This window comes from Pseudophryne corroboree, chromosome 2, assembly GCF_028390025.1.
Source record: "Pseudophryne corroboree isolate aPseCor3 chromosome 2, aPseCor3.hap2, whole genome shotgun sequence".
Taxonomy (NCBI): Eukaryota; Metazoa; Chordata; class Amphibia; order Anura; family Myobatrachidae; genus Pseudophryne; species Pseudophryne corroboree.
The window spans coordinates 407544566-407558884 of NC_086445.1; the positions used below are offsets into that span (position 1 = coordinate 407544566).

At 46.5% G+C, this 14319-nt stretch overlaps 1 protein-coding gene across 2 annotated transcripts in view; it reads right to left on the reverse strand.

Moving 5' to 3' along the window:
* LOC135023902 (sodium/hydrogen exchanger 2-like) overlaps positions 1-14319 on the reverse strand; it is a 148554-nt gene that overhangs the window by 100422 nt on the left and 33813 nt on the right. For both annotated transcript variants that reach the window (XM_063953426.1, XM_063953427.1), the window contains exon 2: positions 12369-12832. In XM_063953426.1, the coding sequence (XP_063809496.1) occupies positions 12369-12832 (464 nt within the window). The remainder of the gene's footprint in view (positions 1-12368; positions 12833-14319) is intronic.

Consider the following 14319-nt stretch of genomic DNA (forward strand, 5'->3'; position numbering starts at 1 on the left):
TAGCAAAGGAGGGCCTGGTATCCAGATCTTCAGGAATTGCTCATAGGAGATCCTTGGCCTCTTCCTCTACGAGAGGATGTTAGAGCAGGGGCCGTGCGTGTACCAAGACTTACCGCGGCTTCGTTTGACGGCTTGGAGGCTGAACGCAAGATCCTTGCCCGGAAGGGTATTCCCGGTGAAGTAATTCCCACACTGCTTCAGGCTAGAAAAGAGGTAACAGCAAAACATTATCACAGTATTTGGAGAAAATATGTGTCTTGGTGTGAATCCAAGGAGGCTCCTATGGAAGAATTTTAGCTGGGCCGTATTCTCCATTTTCTGCAAGCAGGGGTGAATGCAGGCCTAAAATTAGGCTCAATTAATGTACAAATTTCGGCCTTATCAATTTTCTTTCAAAAAGAATTGGCTTCCCTTCCGGAAGTTCAGACTTTCGTGAAAGGCGTGCTGCACATCCAACCTCCCTTTGTGCCCCCGGTGGCACCATGGGATCTTAACGTGGTGTTGCAGTTCCTGCAATCTCATTGGTTTGAACCTTTACGTAAGGTAGAGTTGAAATTCGTCACTTGGAAAGTGATCATGCTGTTGGCCTTGGCCTCTGCAAGGCGGGTGTCTGAATTGGCGGCTTTGTCTCACAAGAGCCCCTATTTGATCTTCCATGAAGATAGAGCGGAGTTGAGAACTCGTCAGCAATTTCTGCCAAAAGTGGTGTCATCATTTCACATGAACCAACCTATTGTGGTGCCAGTGGCTACTGACGCCTTAGAGGAATCGAAGTCTCTAGATGTGGCCAGAGCTTTGAAAATGTATGTCGCCAGAACGGCTCAGATTAGGAAAACGGAGGCTTTGTTTGTCCTGTATGATCCCAACAAGATTGGGGCTCCTGCTTCCAAGCAGACTATTGCACGCTGGATCTGTAATACGATTCAGCAGGCTCATTCTATGGCTTGATTGCAGTTACCGAAATCGGTGAAGGCCCATTCTACCAGAAAGGTGGGCTCATCCTGGGCGACTGACCGGGGGGTATCGGCATTACAGCTTTTCCGAGCAGCTACTTGGTCGGGTTCAAACACTTGTGCAAAGTTTTACAAGTTTAATACCCTGGCTAAGGAAGACCTCTTATTTGGTCAATCGGTGCTGCAGAGTCATCCACACTCTCCCGCCCGTTCTTGAGCTTTGGTATAAGCCCCATGGTTCTTGAAGTGTCCCCAGCATCCTCTAGGACGTAGGAGAAAATAGGATTTTAATACCTACCGGTAAATCCTTTTCTCTTAGTCCGTAGAGGATGCTGGACGCCCGTCCCAGTGCATACTGTATCTGCAGTTATTGGTTATGGTTACACATGTGTTGTGTTGCGTTTATAGGCAGCCTGTTGCTGTCATTATTCATGCCGTTGCATGCGTTGGGTTGAATGCCATGTTGTAGGGCATGCTTGAGGTGTGAGCTGGTATGTTTCTCACCTTAGTTTAAATCAAAATAAATCCTTTTTCCTCTAAATGTCTGTCTCCCTGGGCACAGTTCCTATAACTGGAATCTGGAGGAGGAGGGGCATAGAGGGAGGAGCCAGTTCACACCCCTTTTAAAGTCTTGAAGTGCCCATGTCTCCTGCGGATCCCGTCTATACCCCATGGTTCTTGAAGTTTCCCCAGCATCCTCTACGGACTAAGAGAAAAGGATTTACCGGTAGGTATTAAAATCCTATTTTTTTTCTGCGCAGGGTAAATACTGTCTGCTTCTGCATGTAGCCCACATATGTTAGACAGCTAATTTTTTACAATGAAATTTAGAGATCAGTTTGAACACCCCACCCAAATCTTACTCTCTCTGCACATGATATGACTGTCCCACCTGCAGTGCAACATGGTTGTGCACAGTTGTTTACATTTTTGCTTTACTTGCAAATAGGAATCAGCTCAGTGCACTAAAGATAAAACCTACAAAGGAAATGAACTATAGGAATCAGCTCAGTGCACTAAAGATAAAACCTACAAAGGGAATGAACCAAGAATGCAGCAAGGAAGTTTGCACTGTGGGAGACCAGAAAGGATTATGTAGAACTGCTGTTTTGTAACTTGTTAGTGAGTTTCAGTTAAGTCATATTACAATAGAAGTTTGACAGAAAGATACAAAAAAACCTCTTAGCTATTTATATTCTTTTGTGACTATAAAAATATTTAAGAAACACATTGTTTTACTGGTCTGATTATATATTTTTACAATTAGGTACATGAAATGTTTGTACTTTACTTCTTCATTGTTCTCTATTGAGCAGTAAACGGGTTATGTAATAGGGTCTGAGATTTCAGAAGCATGATTCTGGTGATCTTGGTTGTAGATTTAAATGGCTGTTTTAAATTTGCAGTTGAGATTGCTGGAATCCCACAGCGTCTAGAAACTCGGACCATATTACATAACTCCCTTAGAGGTTAAATGCAGAGCTTGCAAATCAGTTTTACACTGCGCTTGCTCTGCAGCACATATATCTACTGGCGATGTTGAGTCGGGCATACCTCAGTAGCATCTCCAGTTGCATCTGAAAGGGTGTAACTGCATACCTCCCAACTGTCCCGCTATTCGGACCCTATCCCGCTGTCCCACCCGCGGGCAGGGGGGGGCAGTTGGGAGAGCCTTTGATTACCCGCTGCTCTGCAAAGCAGCCGGTGATCGCTGAATACATGCTGTGCGCACGCGCCGCCTACGCACCTGCCTCCAATGCCGCTGTGGTCTCCACCCCTGATGGCAACCCGGCCCGGCATATTGCCGGGTTGGAAAGCCAGTGTGAAAGAGTCCAATGCCAGGTTGCGCCCGGGAAGGACCCGTAGCCAAACCCTGGGTGCGACCCGGCATTGCGATCTGAAAGCTGTATTAATGAATCCAGTGATTCCTTGCTTTATTCTTGCTATGTGTACTTATTGACAATTAGCGCTGTAGTATTTTTGGCACAAAGCACTTATTGCAAAGACAAATACTGTATGAAAGGACTACTGGTAATGTTTAACCATACAATTCGCAGACATGTTGATAGTGCACATATGCTTTTTGTGCTTTTTATTTTTATAGAATTAGTAAGGATGTTTGATACATGAGGAACGAACCGCCAAAGAAAGGGACATTTTATTCTAATGTTATTTGTTTAGACATAAATAGCAATCTCTTTCCCCATATACTGTAGATGTAAAATTTTGTAAGTCATGGATTCAAACTGGTGACCCTCTTTTCAGTCACTGTGACCCAACATGTTGAGCCACAGAATCTGGTTATGAGAATGAAGATTTCCCGTCAGACTTATCATTTTAATAATAGAATAAAAAAATGCAATATCTGTATTATATTTACACTGAACAGACCTCTGATTTTTTATTGTATTTTACTATATATGTAACAGATCGTATTTTGCTCATGTACTGTGGTTCACTGATACCCTTCTCATAATAAAATGTCAACATTGAATACATACACATCAACATGATATTCTGATATATTTATATGTAAAACATACTGGTCATCTAAAATGTAAATATGAGCTAGCCACTAATAATACATTTCCTTATAGTTGTAAAAATAAGAATTTACTTACCGATAATTCTATTTCTCGGAGTCCGTAGTGGATGCTGGGGTTCCTGAAAGGACCATGGGGAATAGCGGCTCCGCAGGAGACAGGGCACAAAAAGTAAAGCTTTACGATCAGGTGGTGTGTACTGGCTCCTCCCCCTATGACCCTCCTCCAAGCCTCAGTTAGGATACTGTGCCCGGACGAGCGTACACAATAAGGAAGGATTTATGAATCCCGGGTAAGACTCATACCAGCCATACCAATCACACCGTACAACCTGTGATCTAAACCCAGTTAACAGTATGATAACAGAGGAGCCTCTGAAAGATGGCTCCCTACAACAATAACCCGAATTAGGTAACAATAACTATGTACAATTATTGCAGATAATCCGCACTTGGGATGGGCGCCCAGCATCCACTACGGACTCCGAGAAATAGAATTATCGGTAAGTAAATTCTTATTTTCTCTATCGTCCTAGTGGATGCTGGGGTTCCTGAAAGGACCATGGGGATTATACCAAAGCTCCCAAACGGGCGGGAGAGTGCGGATGACTCTGCAGCACCGAATGAGAGAACTCCAGGTCCTCCTTAGCCAGGGTATCAAATTTGTAGAATTTTACAAACGTGTTCTCCCCCGACCACGTAGCCGCTCGGCAGAGTTGTAATGCCGAGACCCCTCGGGCAGCCGCCCAAGAAGAACCCACCTTCCTTGTGGAGTGGGCTTTTACCGATTTTGGCTGTGGCAGGCCTGCCACAGAATGTGCAAGCTGAATCGTACTACAAATCCAGCGAGCAATAGTCTGCTTAGACGCAGGAGCGCCCAACTTGTTGGGAGCATATAGTATAAACAGTGAGTCAGATTTCCTGACTCCAGCTGTCCTTGAAATGTATATTTTTAAAGCTCTGACAACGTCCAACAACTTGGAGTCCTCCAAGTCGCTTGTAGCCGCAGGCACTACAATAGGCTGGTTCAGATGAAATGCTGACACTACCTTAGGGAGAAAATGCGGACGAGTCCGCAGTTCTGCCCTGTCCGAATGGAAAATCAGATATGGGCTTTTGTAAGATAAAGCTGCCAGTTCTGACACTCTCCTGGCCGAAGCCAGGGCTAGTAGCATGGTCACTTTCCATGTGAGATATTTCAAATCCACAGTTTTTAGTGGTTCAAACCAATGAGATTTGAGAAAGTCCAAAACAACATTGAGATCCCACGGTGCCACTGGAGGCACCACAGGGGGCTGTATATGCAGCACTCCCTTAACAAAAGTCTGGACTTCAGGAACTGAAGCCAATTCTTTCTGGAAGAAAATCGACAGGGCCGAAATTTGAACCTTAATAGATCCCAATTTGAGACCCATAGACAATCCTGATTGCAGGAAATGTAGGAATCGACCCAGTTGAAATTCCTCCGTCGGAGCACTCCGATCCTCGCACCACGCAACATATTTTCGCCAAATGCGGTGATAATGTTGCGCGGTTACTTCCTTCCTTGCTTTAATCAAAGTAGGAATGACTTCTTCCGGCATGCCTTTTTCCTTTAGGATCCGGCGTTCAACCGCCATGCCGTCAAACGCAGCCGCGGTAAGTCTTGAAACAGACAGGGACCCTGCTGAAGCAAGTCCCTTCTCAGAGGTAGAGGCCACGGATCTTCCGTGATCATCTCTTGAAGTTCCGGGTACCAAGTCCTTCTTGGCCAATCCGGAACCACGAGTATCGTTCTTACGCCTCTTTGCCGTATAATTCTCAATACTTTTGGTATGAGAGGCAGAGGAGGAAACACATACACCGACTGGTACACCCAAGGCGTTACCAGCGCGTCCACAGCTATTGCCTGCGGATCTCTTGACCTGGCGCAATACCTGTCCAGTTTTTTGTTGAGGCGAGACGCCATCATGTCCACCATTGGTCTTTCCCAACGGGTTACCAGCATGTGGAAAACTTCTGGATGAAGACCCCACTCTCCCGGGTGAAGGTCGTGTCTACTGAGGAAGTCTGCTTCCCAGTTGTCCACTCCCGGGATGAACACTGCTGACAGTGCTATCACATGATTCTCTGCCCAGCGAAGAATCCTTGCAGCTTCTGCCATTGCACTCCTGCTTCTTGTGCCGCCCTGTCTGTTCACATGGGCGACTGCCGTGATGTTGTCCGACTGGATCAACACCGGTTTTCCTTGAAGCAGAGGTTCTGCCTGGCTTAGAGCATTGTAGATTGCTCTTAGTTCCAGAATGTTTATGTGAAGAGACGTTTCCAGGCTCGACCACACGCCCTGGAAGTTTCTTCCTTGTGTGACTGCTCCCCAGCCTCTCAGGCTGGCGTCCGTGGTCACCAGGATCCAATCCTGTATGCCGAATCTGCGGCCCTCCAATAGATGAGCACTCTGCAACCACCACAGAAGAGATACCCTTGTCCTTGGAGACAGGGTTATCCGCTGGTGCATCTGAAGATGCGACCCTGACCATTTGTCCAACAGATCCCTCTGGAAAATTCTTGCGTGGAATCTGCCGAATGGAATTGCTTCGTAAGAAGCCACCATTTTTCCCAGGACTCTTGTGCATTGATGTACAGACACCTTTCCTGGTTTTAGGAGGTTCCTGACAAGTTCGGATAACTCCTTGGCTTTTTCCTCCGGGAGAAAAACCTTTTTCTGAACCGTGTCCAGAATCATCCCTAGGAACAGCAGACGTGTTGTCGGAATTAACTGGGATTTTGGAATATTCAGAATCCACCCGTGCTGTTTTAGCACTTCTTGAGACAGTGCTAATCCCATCTCTAGCTGTTCTCTGGACCTTGCCCTTATTAGGAGATCGTCCAAGTATGGGATAATTAATACGCCTTTTCTTCGAAGAAGAATCATCATCTCGGCCATTACCTTGGTAAAGACCCGAGGTGCCGTGGACAATCCAAACGGCAGCGTCTGAAACTGATAGTGACAGTTCTGTACGACGAACCTGAGGTACCCCTGGTGTGAGGGGTAAATTGGAACGTGGAGATACGCATCCTTGATGTCCAAGGATACCATAAAGTCCCCTTCTTCCAGGTTCGCTATCACTGCTCTGAGTGACTCCATCTTGAACTTGAACTTCTTTATGTACAGGTTCAAGGATTTCAGATTTAGAATAGGTCTTACCGAGCCATCCGGCTTCGGTACCACAAATAGAGTGGAATAATACCCCTTTCCTTGTTGTAAAAGAGGTACCTTGACTATCACCTGCTGAGAGTACAGCTTGTGAATGGCTTCCAAGACCGTCACCCTGTCGGAGGGGGACGTTGGTAAAGCAGACTTCAGGAAACGGCGAGGTGGATCCGTCTCTAGTTCCAACCTGTACCCCTGAGATATTATCTGCAGGATCCAGGGATCTACCTGCGAGTGAGCCCACTGCGCGCTGAAATTCTGGAGACGACCCCCCACCGCCCCCGAGTCCGCTTGAGAAGCCCCAGCGTCATGCTGAGGCTTTTGTAGAAGCGGGGGAGGGCTTCTGTTCCTGGGAAGGAGCTGCCTGTTGCAGTCTCTTCCCCCTTCCTCTGCCTCGTGGCAGATATGAATATCCCTTTGCTCTCTTGTTTTTAAAGGAACGAAAGGGCTGCGGTTGAAAAGTCGGTGTCTTTTTCTGTTGGGGAGTGACTTGAGGTAAAAAGGTGGATTTCCCGGCTGTAGCCGTGGCCACCAAATCCGATAGACCGACACCAAATAACTCCTCCCCTTTATACGGCAAAACTTCCATATGCCGTTTTGAGTCCGCATCACCTGACCACTGTCGCGTCCATAAACTTCTTCTGGCCGAAATGGACATAGCACTTACCCGTGATGCCAGTGTGCAAATATCCCTCTGTGCATCACGCATATAAAGAAATGCATCCTTTATTTGCTCTAAAGACAGTAAAACATTGTCCCTATCCAGGGTATCAATATTTTCAATCAGGGACTCTGACCAAGCTACCCCAGCACTGCACATCCAGGCTGTCGCTATAGCTGGTCGTAGTATAACACCTGTATGTGTGTATATACTTTTTTGGATATTTTTCATCCTCCTATCTGCTGGATCTTTAAGTGCGGCCGTCTCAGGAGAGGGTAACGCCACTTGTTTTGATAAGCGTGTGAGCGCCTTGTCCACCCTAGGAGGTGTTTCCCAGCGCGCCCTAACCTCTGGCGGGAAAGGGTATAAAGCCAATAACTTCTTTGAAATTAGCATTTTTTTATCGGGGGCAACCCACGCTTCATCACACACCTCATTTAATTCATCTGATTCAGGAAAAACTATAGGTAGTTTTTTCACACCCCACATAATACCCTGTTTTGTGGTACCTGTAGTATCAGCAATATGTAACGCCTCCTTCATTGCCAAAATCATATAACGTGTGGCCCTACTGGAAAATACGGTTGATTCATCACCGTCGCCACTGGAATCAGTGCCTGTGTCTGGGTCTGTGTCGACCGACTGAGGCAAAGGGCGTTTTACAGCCCCTGACGGTGTTTGAGGCGCCTGGACAGGTGCTAATTGATTGTCCGGCCGTCTCATGTCGTCAAACGACTGCTTTAGCGTGTTGACACTATCCCGTAATTCCATAAATAAAGGCATCCATTCTGGTGTCGACCCCCTAGGGGGTGACATCCCCATATTTGGCAATTGCTCCGCCTCCACACCAATATCGTCCTCATACATGTCGACACACACGTACCGACCCACAGCAGACACACAGGGAATGCTCTTAAAGAAGACAGGACCCCACTAGCCCTTTGGGGAGACAGAGGGAGAGTTTGCCAGCACACACCAAAAAGCGCTATATATGACAGGGATAGCCTTATAATAAGTGCTCCCTGTATAGCTGCTTTAATAATATAATTTTTGCCACAATTTTGCCCCCCCTCTCTTGTTTTACCCTGTTTCTGTAGTGCAGTGCAGGGGAGAGCCAGCGGAGCTGTGTGAGGAAAATGGCGCTGTGTGCTGAGGAGATAGGCCCCGCCCCTTTTTCGGCGGGCTCGTCTCCCGCTCTTTAGTGGATTCTGGCAGGGGTTAAATATCTCCATATAGCCCCCGGAGGCTATATGTGAGGTATTTTTAGCCAAAATAGGTTTTCATTTGCCTCCCAGGGCGCCCCCCTCCCAGCGCCCTGCACCCTCAGTGACTGCCGTGTGAAGTGTGCTGAGAGGAAAATGGCGCACAGCTGCAGTGCTGTGCGCTACCTTAAGAAGACTGAGGAGTCTTCTGCCGCCGATTCTGGACCTCTTCTCGTTTCAGCATCTGCAAGGGGGCCGGCGGCGAGGCTCCGGTGACCATCCAGGCTGTACCTGTGATCGTCCCTCTGGAGCTAATGTCCAGTAGCCAAGAAGCCAATCCATCCTGCACGCAGGTGAGTTCACTTCTTCTCCCCTAAGTCCCTCGTTGCAGTGATCCTGTTGCCAGCAGGACTCACTGTAAAATAAAAAACCTAAGCTAAACTTTTCTAAGCAGCTCTTTAGGAGAGCCACCTAGATTGCACCCTTCTCGGCCGGGCACAAAAATCTAACTGAGGCTTGGAGGAGGGTCATAGGGGGAGGAGCCAGTACACACCACCTGATCGTAAAGCTTTACTTTTTGTGCCCTGTCTCCTGCGGAGCCGCTATTCCCCATGGTCCTTTCAGGAACCCCAGCATCCACTAGGACGATAGAGAAACTTGGAAACTCTTGGGTTTGAACTGGTGACCCTCTGCTTACTGGATTTCACTATGTGAATGAAGGTTTCAGGTTAAGCCCCGTACACACGGTAGAGATGTGTGCTGAGCGATCTAGCACAGACCACTCAGCACACATCTCTCCCCCGTTCAGCACAGGGTGGTACAGGGGGCCGATCATTTCACCCAGCGGTGAAATGAGCGATCTAACTAGATTTGGCATGCATGCCAAATCTAGAGTAAGTGATAGCGACACGCGTGGTCGTGCATCGCTATTGCTATGGGCATACACACGGAGAGATCCGTGCTTAAATTCTAAGCAATCTAGTCAGATTGCTTGGAATTTAAGCACGGATCTCTCCATGTGTACCCCCCTTTAGCCTTATCTCTTCACTTAGAGAATAAAAAATGTAACCCTTTCCATTGCTACCACATCAGTACAGCACACTGCATGAGTGTTCTAGTTTTCATTTTCATTCTTACTACATAACCTACAGCCACACCACACTGTGTCTCATCTGACCTTGGAAGCTAAGTAGTGTTGGGCCTGGTTAGTACTTGGATGGAAGGCCACCTGGGAATACCAGGTGCTGTAGGTTGATCTTACATTATTTTGTGCAGATTTATGTAAATATCTTTTTTAACTAAGTCATTGCACCTGAGCTGTTTAATACTGATTATGAGGTGGACAGACCTCTTAGCAAAGATGCAAACAGCGAGTTTTTGCATACAGTGAATGCACAAAAGCAAATTGACACATTTATGGGTATGTCAGTCCTATTCTGAATTGGATGGAACTTGGCTGTTTCTGTCTTTCAGTAAAATAGGGAGTTTTGTGATGGGAACTGGGTGGTAGCATATAGACTGCAAATAAGCACCCTGACTTGTGGAAGTACCATGCAAATGTCATGTGAGTGGTTGTTCGTGTGTATCGAAAGCTATGTGTATGGGGAAGGGTAGTCTGTTTCTGATATATCTCTTGCCCCTAGCATGGGGCTGGTGTAAGTGCATCTACTATACTAATGATGACTATTGTGGCAGTGGTTTCCATTTGCACATGCACAAACCTCACATTAGTTGAATCAGCATAATGTAGTAAATCTGCTTTCTGTGGCTGACAGCTTGCATGCAACTCAGACTAAGGAGGATATTTGAACAGCATATGTAGTGCATGGGATGTGGTGCACTAATCAGATAAAGAGGGTTAAATGGCCCATGTACAAAACAACTATATACCTGTTTGCCAATGTTGTGCTAAATATTATAGCTTAATGATGTTGATCTAAAGGGATATTATAGACAAGATTTAAGATGGCAACTCCAACTCTATATTGGTTATTACAATCATTCGTCTGTATAGTACCACAATGTAAAAGTGTCATTAGAAGGGTGCAGGGGGTGTGAAAAGCAACCGGGTATCACCCCCCGAAGGGGTGATAGCAAAATGTAAGAGTCAGTATTGCAAGGAAAGTCTCTGGGGGCAGCCCAGCATCTATGGAACTGCTGGGCATGCCCCCGGAGTGATGAAAACAGGGGCTCGCTATCAGGCCAAGCCCCCTTCCCATGAGGCCATATTTGGGGTCTGTTTAGCGCACCAGGGGGTATATTTACTAAAACTCAATTTAGATTTTTAGTCGATTTTCAGTCTATTTTGTGTGACAGGTATATACTAAAGTAAAAATCAACTCAAAATCGACTGAATTAGAACCTTACACTTAAACAGAACTACAATAGAACCTTCAATACTTTAGCATAGAGTTCAATTCCTAACTCATATTTACTAATAGTTGATTTGAAAATCATCCCAAAATCATAATTTTTAATAGAATCATCAGAAATAGTTCTACTGTATTTGAGTTTTTATCAAGTAGAATTGTATGATGGAAAAAACATGGAAGAGAAGCATGTGGGGCACTCTGGCTGCAAAAGTCATGACATTGAAAGGCATAGCAATGATTTAACAAAAATCGTGGATATGCAAATTTAGCCCAAGAATGAAGGTGTTTGTGGGTAATACAGTGCATGTGACCTGTTTTTACCAATGGAAATGCTTTTGTCTATTTTGGGTCCATTTTGGGTTAATGTTTGGTCGATGTTATCGATATTTTTTCTATCAATTTTGGGTTTATTTTGAGTTGCTTTTTGATGAGTAGAACACTATTAGAACTTCAAATAGAACTCACATCACACTGCAAGTTTTAAAAGGACCTCAATATCGACTTTTGGTAAATGAGCTATTTGGAATAGAAACACTGTAGTCGATTTTTTGTGTATGTTGGTTCTATTCTGGTCGATTTTGAACCAAAATCGACTTTTAGTAAATATACACCCAGGTATCACCGATCCAAGTGACATGTCTGGTATAATGCACTACTGTACAGATAATATTGTATAATCCATATCAGTCTCTGACACATAGCAGCTTATAGACTAAATTCCCTGGCATGACAGAATTTGATGTCTATCATTGGAATGCACGTATGCTACCTCAGTGTTAAGACGTAAGTGGAATTATTAATTTAGTTGCTTAACCCACTATAGCTATATAAAAAAAAAAAATACATCCTCTAATCAGAAATAATATGAAACAACATTCTATTAAAACCTTTTTCATATTGTATTATGTAATACTAATACTAAAAAAAAACGTGATATGCATTGGGTGTGGTATAGACGGTCAATAGTAACTAGGTCGACAGTAACTAGGTCGACCACTATTAGGCGACAGTAACAGGGGTCGACAGGATCTCTAGGTCGACATGGTCTAGGTCGACAGGTCAAAAGGTCGACATGAGTTTTTTATGTTTCTTTGGTGTCGTTTTCTCCGTACAGTAACCGGGAACCCCAATTAGTGCACTGTGTCCCCTCACATGGCTCGCTTCGCTCACTATTCTTCGGACAAGGTGCCTTGCTCCGCTACCGCTGCGCTCGGCACAAGTTACTATTCCCAATCGTAGTCTGCATGGATCGTTAAGTATGAAAGAGTTAAAGAAAAGAAAAAAATTGTGAAAAACTCGTCGACCTTTTGACCAGTCAACCTAGAATATGTCGACCTAGATACCCTGTAGACCTAATTACTGTCGACCAATAGTGGTCGACCTAGTTACTGTCGACCTAGTTACTGTCGACCTAGAGACTGGATCCCATGCAAGATATATATACTCACCACTGTGACAGCGTCATTCAACAAGGACTCTCCAAATACTAAGATGTATAGTTGTTCATTGACATGAATATTTTCAAAAACAGCCAGAACAGCCACTGGGTCTACAGCTGAAATCAGGCTTCCAAACAGCAGGCACTGCAGCAATGAGATATTTAACAGCCCAAATGCTTCTATCTGGCAGATTCCAAAGAGTGATATGCCAATCCCGATAGCGTTCCATAGCGTGCCCACAACTGCATACCAGAATATTGTGCCCACATTGTCAAAGAATGGTCGTGTGGGCAGAAAGTAACCTGCATCTAACACAATTGGAGGCAGAAGATACAGGAAAAAGACATCTGTCTTCATAGCAGGCGGAGACCTTTCATTAACTGCAAATATGATTCCGCCAAGAAGTAATCCAACCAGGATAAGGAGACAGCTCTCCGGTACTATGGTGTGCAGCTTATGGTATAGATGGAAGCCTGTGTGAGAAAGATACATAAAAGGTGAAATATTATATACTGCTATTGAACAGTCGTAGATAGAAACATAAAATTGATAAATTCATTTCAAGTATTTTCCTCATGCACAAACAAATTAAATAATTTAACCTCCAGGTTGCTCAAGATGTCCAGCAACATCATGCTGCCAGGGCCAGTGAAACTACATCCAAGGACGTAGCTACTGTCTTTGGCACGCCCAGAAAATAGGTCATGCATACCTCCATTTTCTGGAACATTCCTCGCAGAAAACCTCCAAATGCCAGCAACATGTCAATCATGCTGTGGCTTCTAGGGCACTGCAAGCAGCATCGCAGGATCTGATCTGCACATGTGCTGTGTGACTCCTGCGCATGGACAGATCATTAAACGTCTGAGATTTTGGTAAATATTGGCTTTCCGGAAATCTTTGAATCTGACCCTCTGTCATATTGTACACAAACATTACCTATTACATCAGTATCAGTAAGAAGGATGGTCCCAGATGCAATCAAAACAGTGCGGCCCGCTGCATGTGGGGCGGCTGGCGGGGGGAGATGTGAGGCAGAGCGGCTTACGTGGGAACAGGGACACCGCACACTGCAGTGCTCCCTGGCTGCCCGCGACAGCGCGATAGTTACCCTGACACTGAGCCCGGGTGGTCTGCGGCCCTGCTGCTGCTGAGAGATGGGATCTTTGAGCCAGAGAGATTAGCAGTGTAACTGATAGCTGTTATTGATTAACCTCCAACTACCTTTCTGGCAGGTACAGTACCCACAGCGCATCCACCGTCCGCTGCACCTGCCCCTACCCTCCCCCATATGCGGTGCCTCCTACCCCACCCGCAGCCCCCACTCCCCTGCCCCTCCCTCAACCACAGAACCTCCCAACTGCAGACCCCTCTCCACCCACAGCATCTAGACACCCTCCCCCATCCGCAGTCATCACCCGCGGCCCCACTGCACCAGCCCCTCAACAACCCACAGCGCCTCCGGACCCCCTCCAACATCTGCCGCACCCCCGCACCTGCCCCTCCCCCACGCTCGCCGCTTTCGGACCCCCTAACCCACCCACGGCGCACTCTTCCCTTCCACACCAGCAGGACCTCCTGACCCCCTACCCCACCCGCGGCCCCACTGCACCTACCCCTCCACCACCCACAGCGCCTCCGGACCCCCTCCCCCATCTGCCGCACCCTCGCACCTGCCCCTCCACCACCCACAGTGCCTCCGGACCCCCTGCCCCACCCGCGGCGCATTCGCCCCTTCCCCACCTGCAGCGCCTCCGGAACCCCATCCGCCAGATCCCCGCACCTGCCCCTCCCCTACCCACGGCACCCCCACCCCTCCCCCACCCATAGCGCCTCCGGAACCCACTCCCCCGCACATCCCCACCCGCAGCGCACCGCATGCTGAGAATCATAGTTTTATGTATATTATATATATATATATATATACTGTGTATGTATATATATATATATACTGTATATA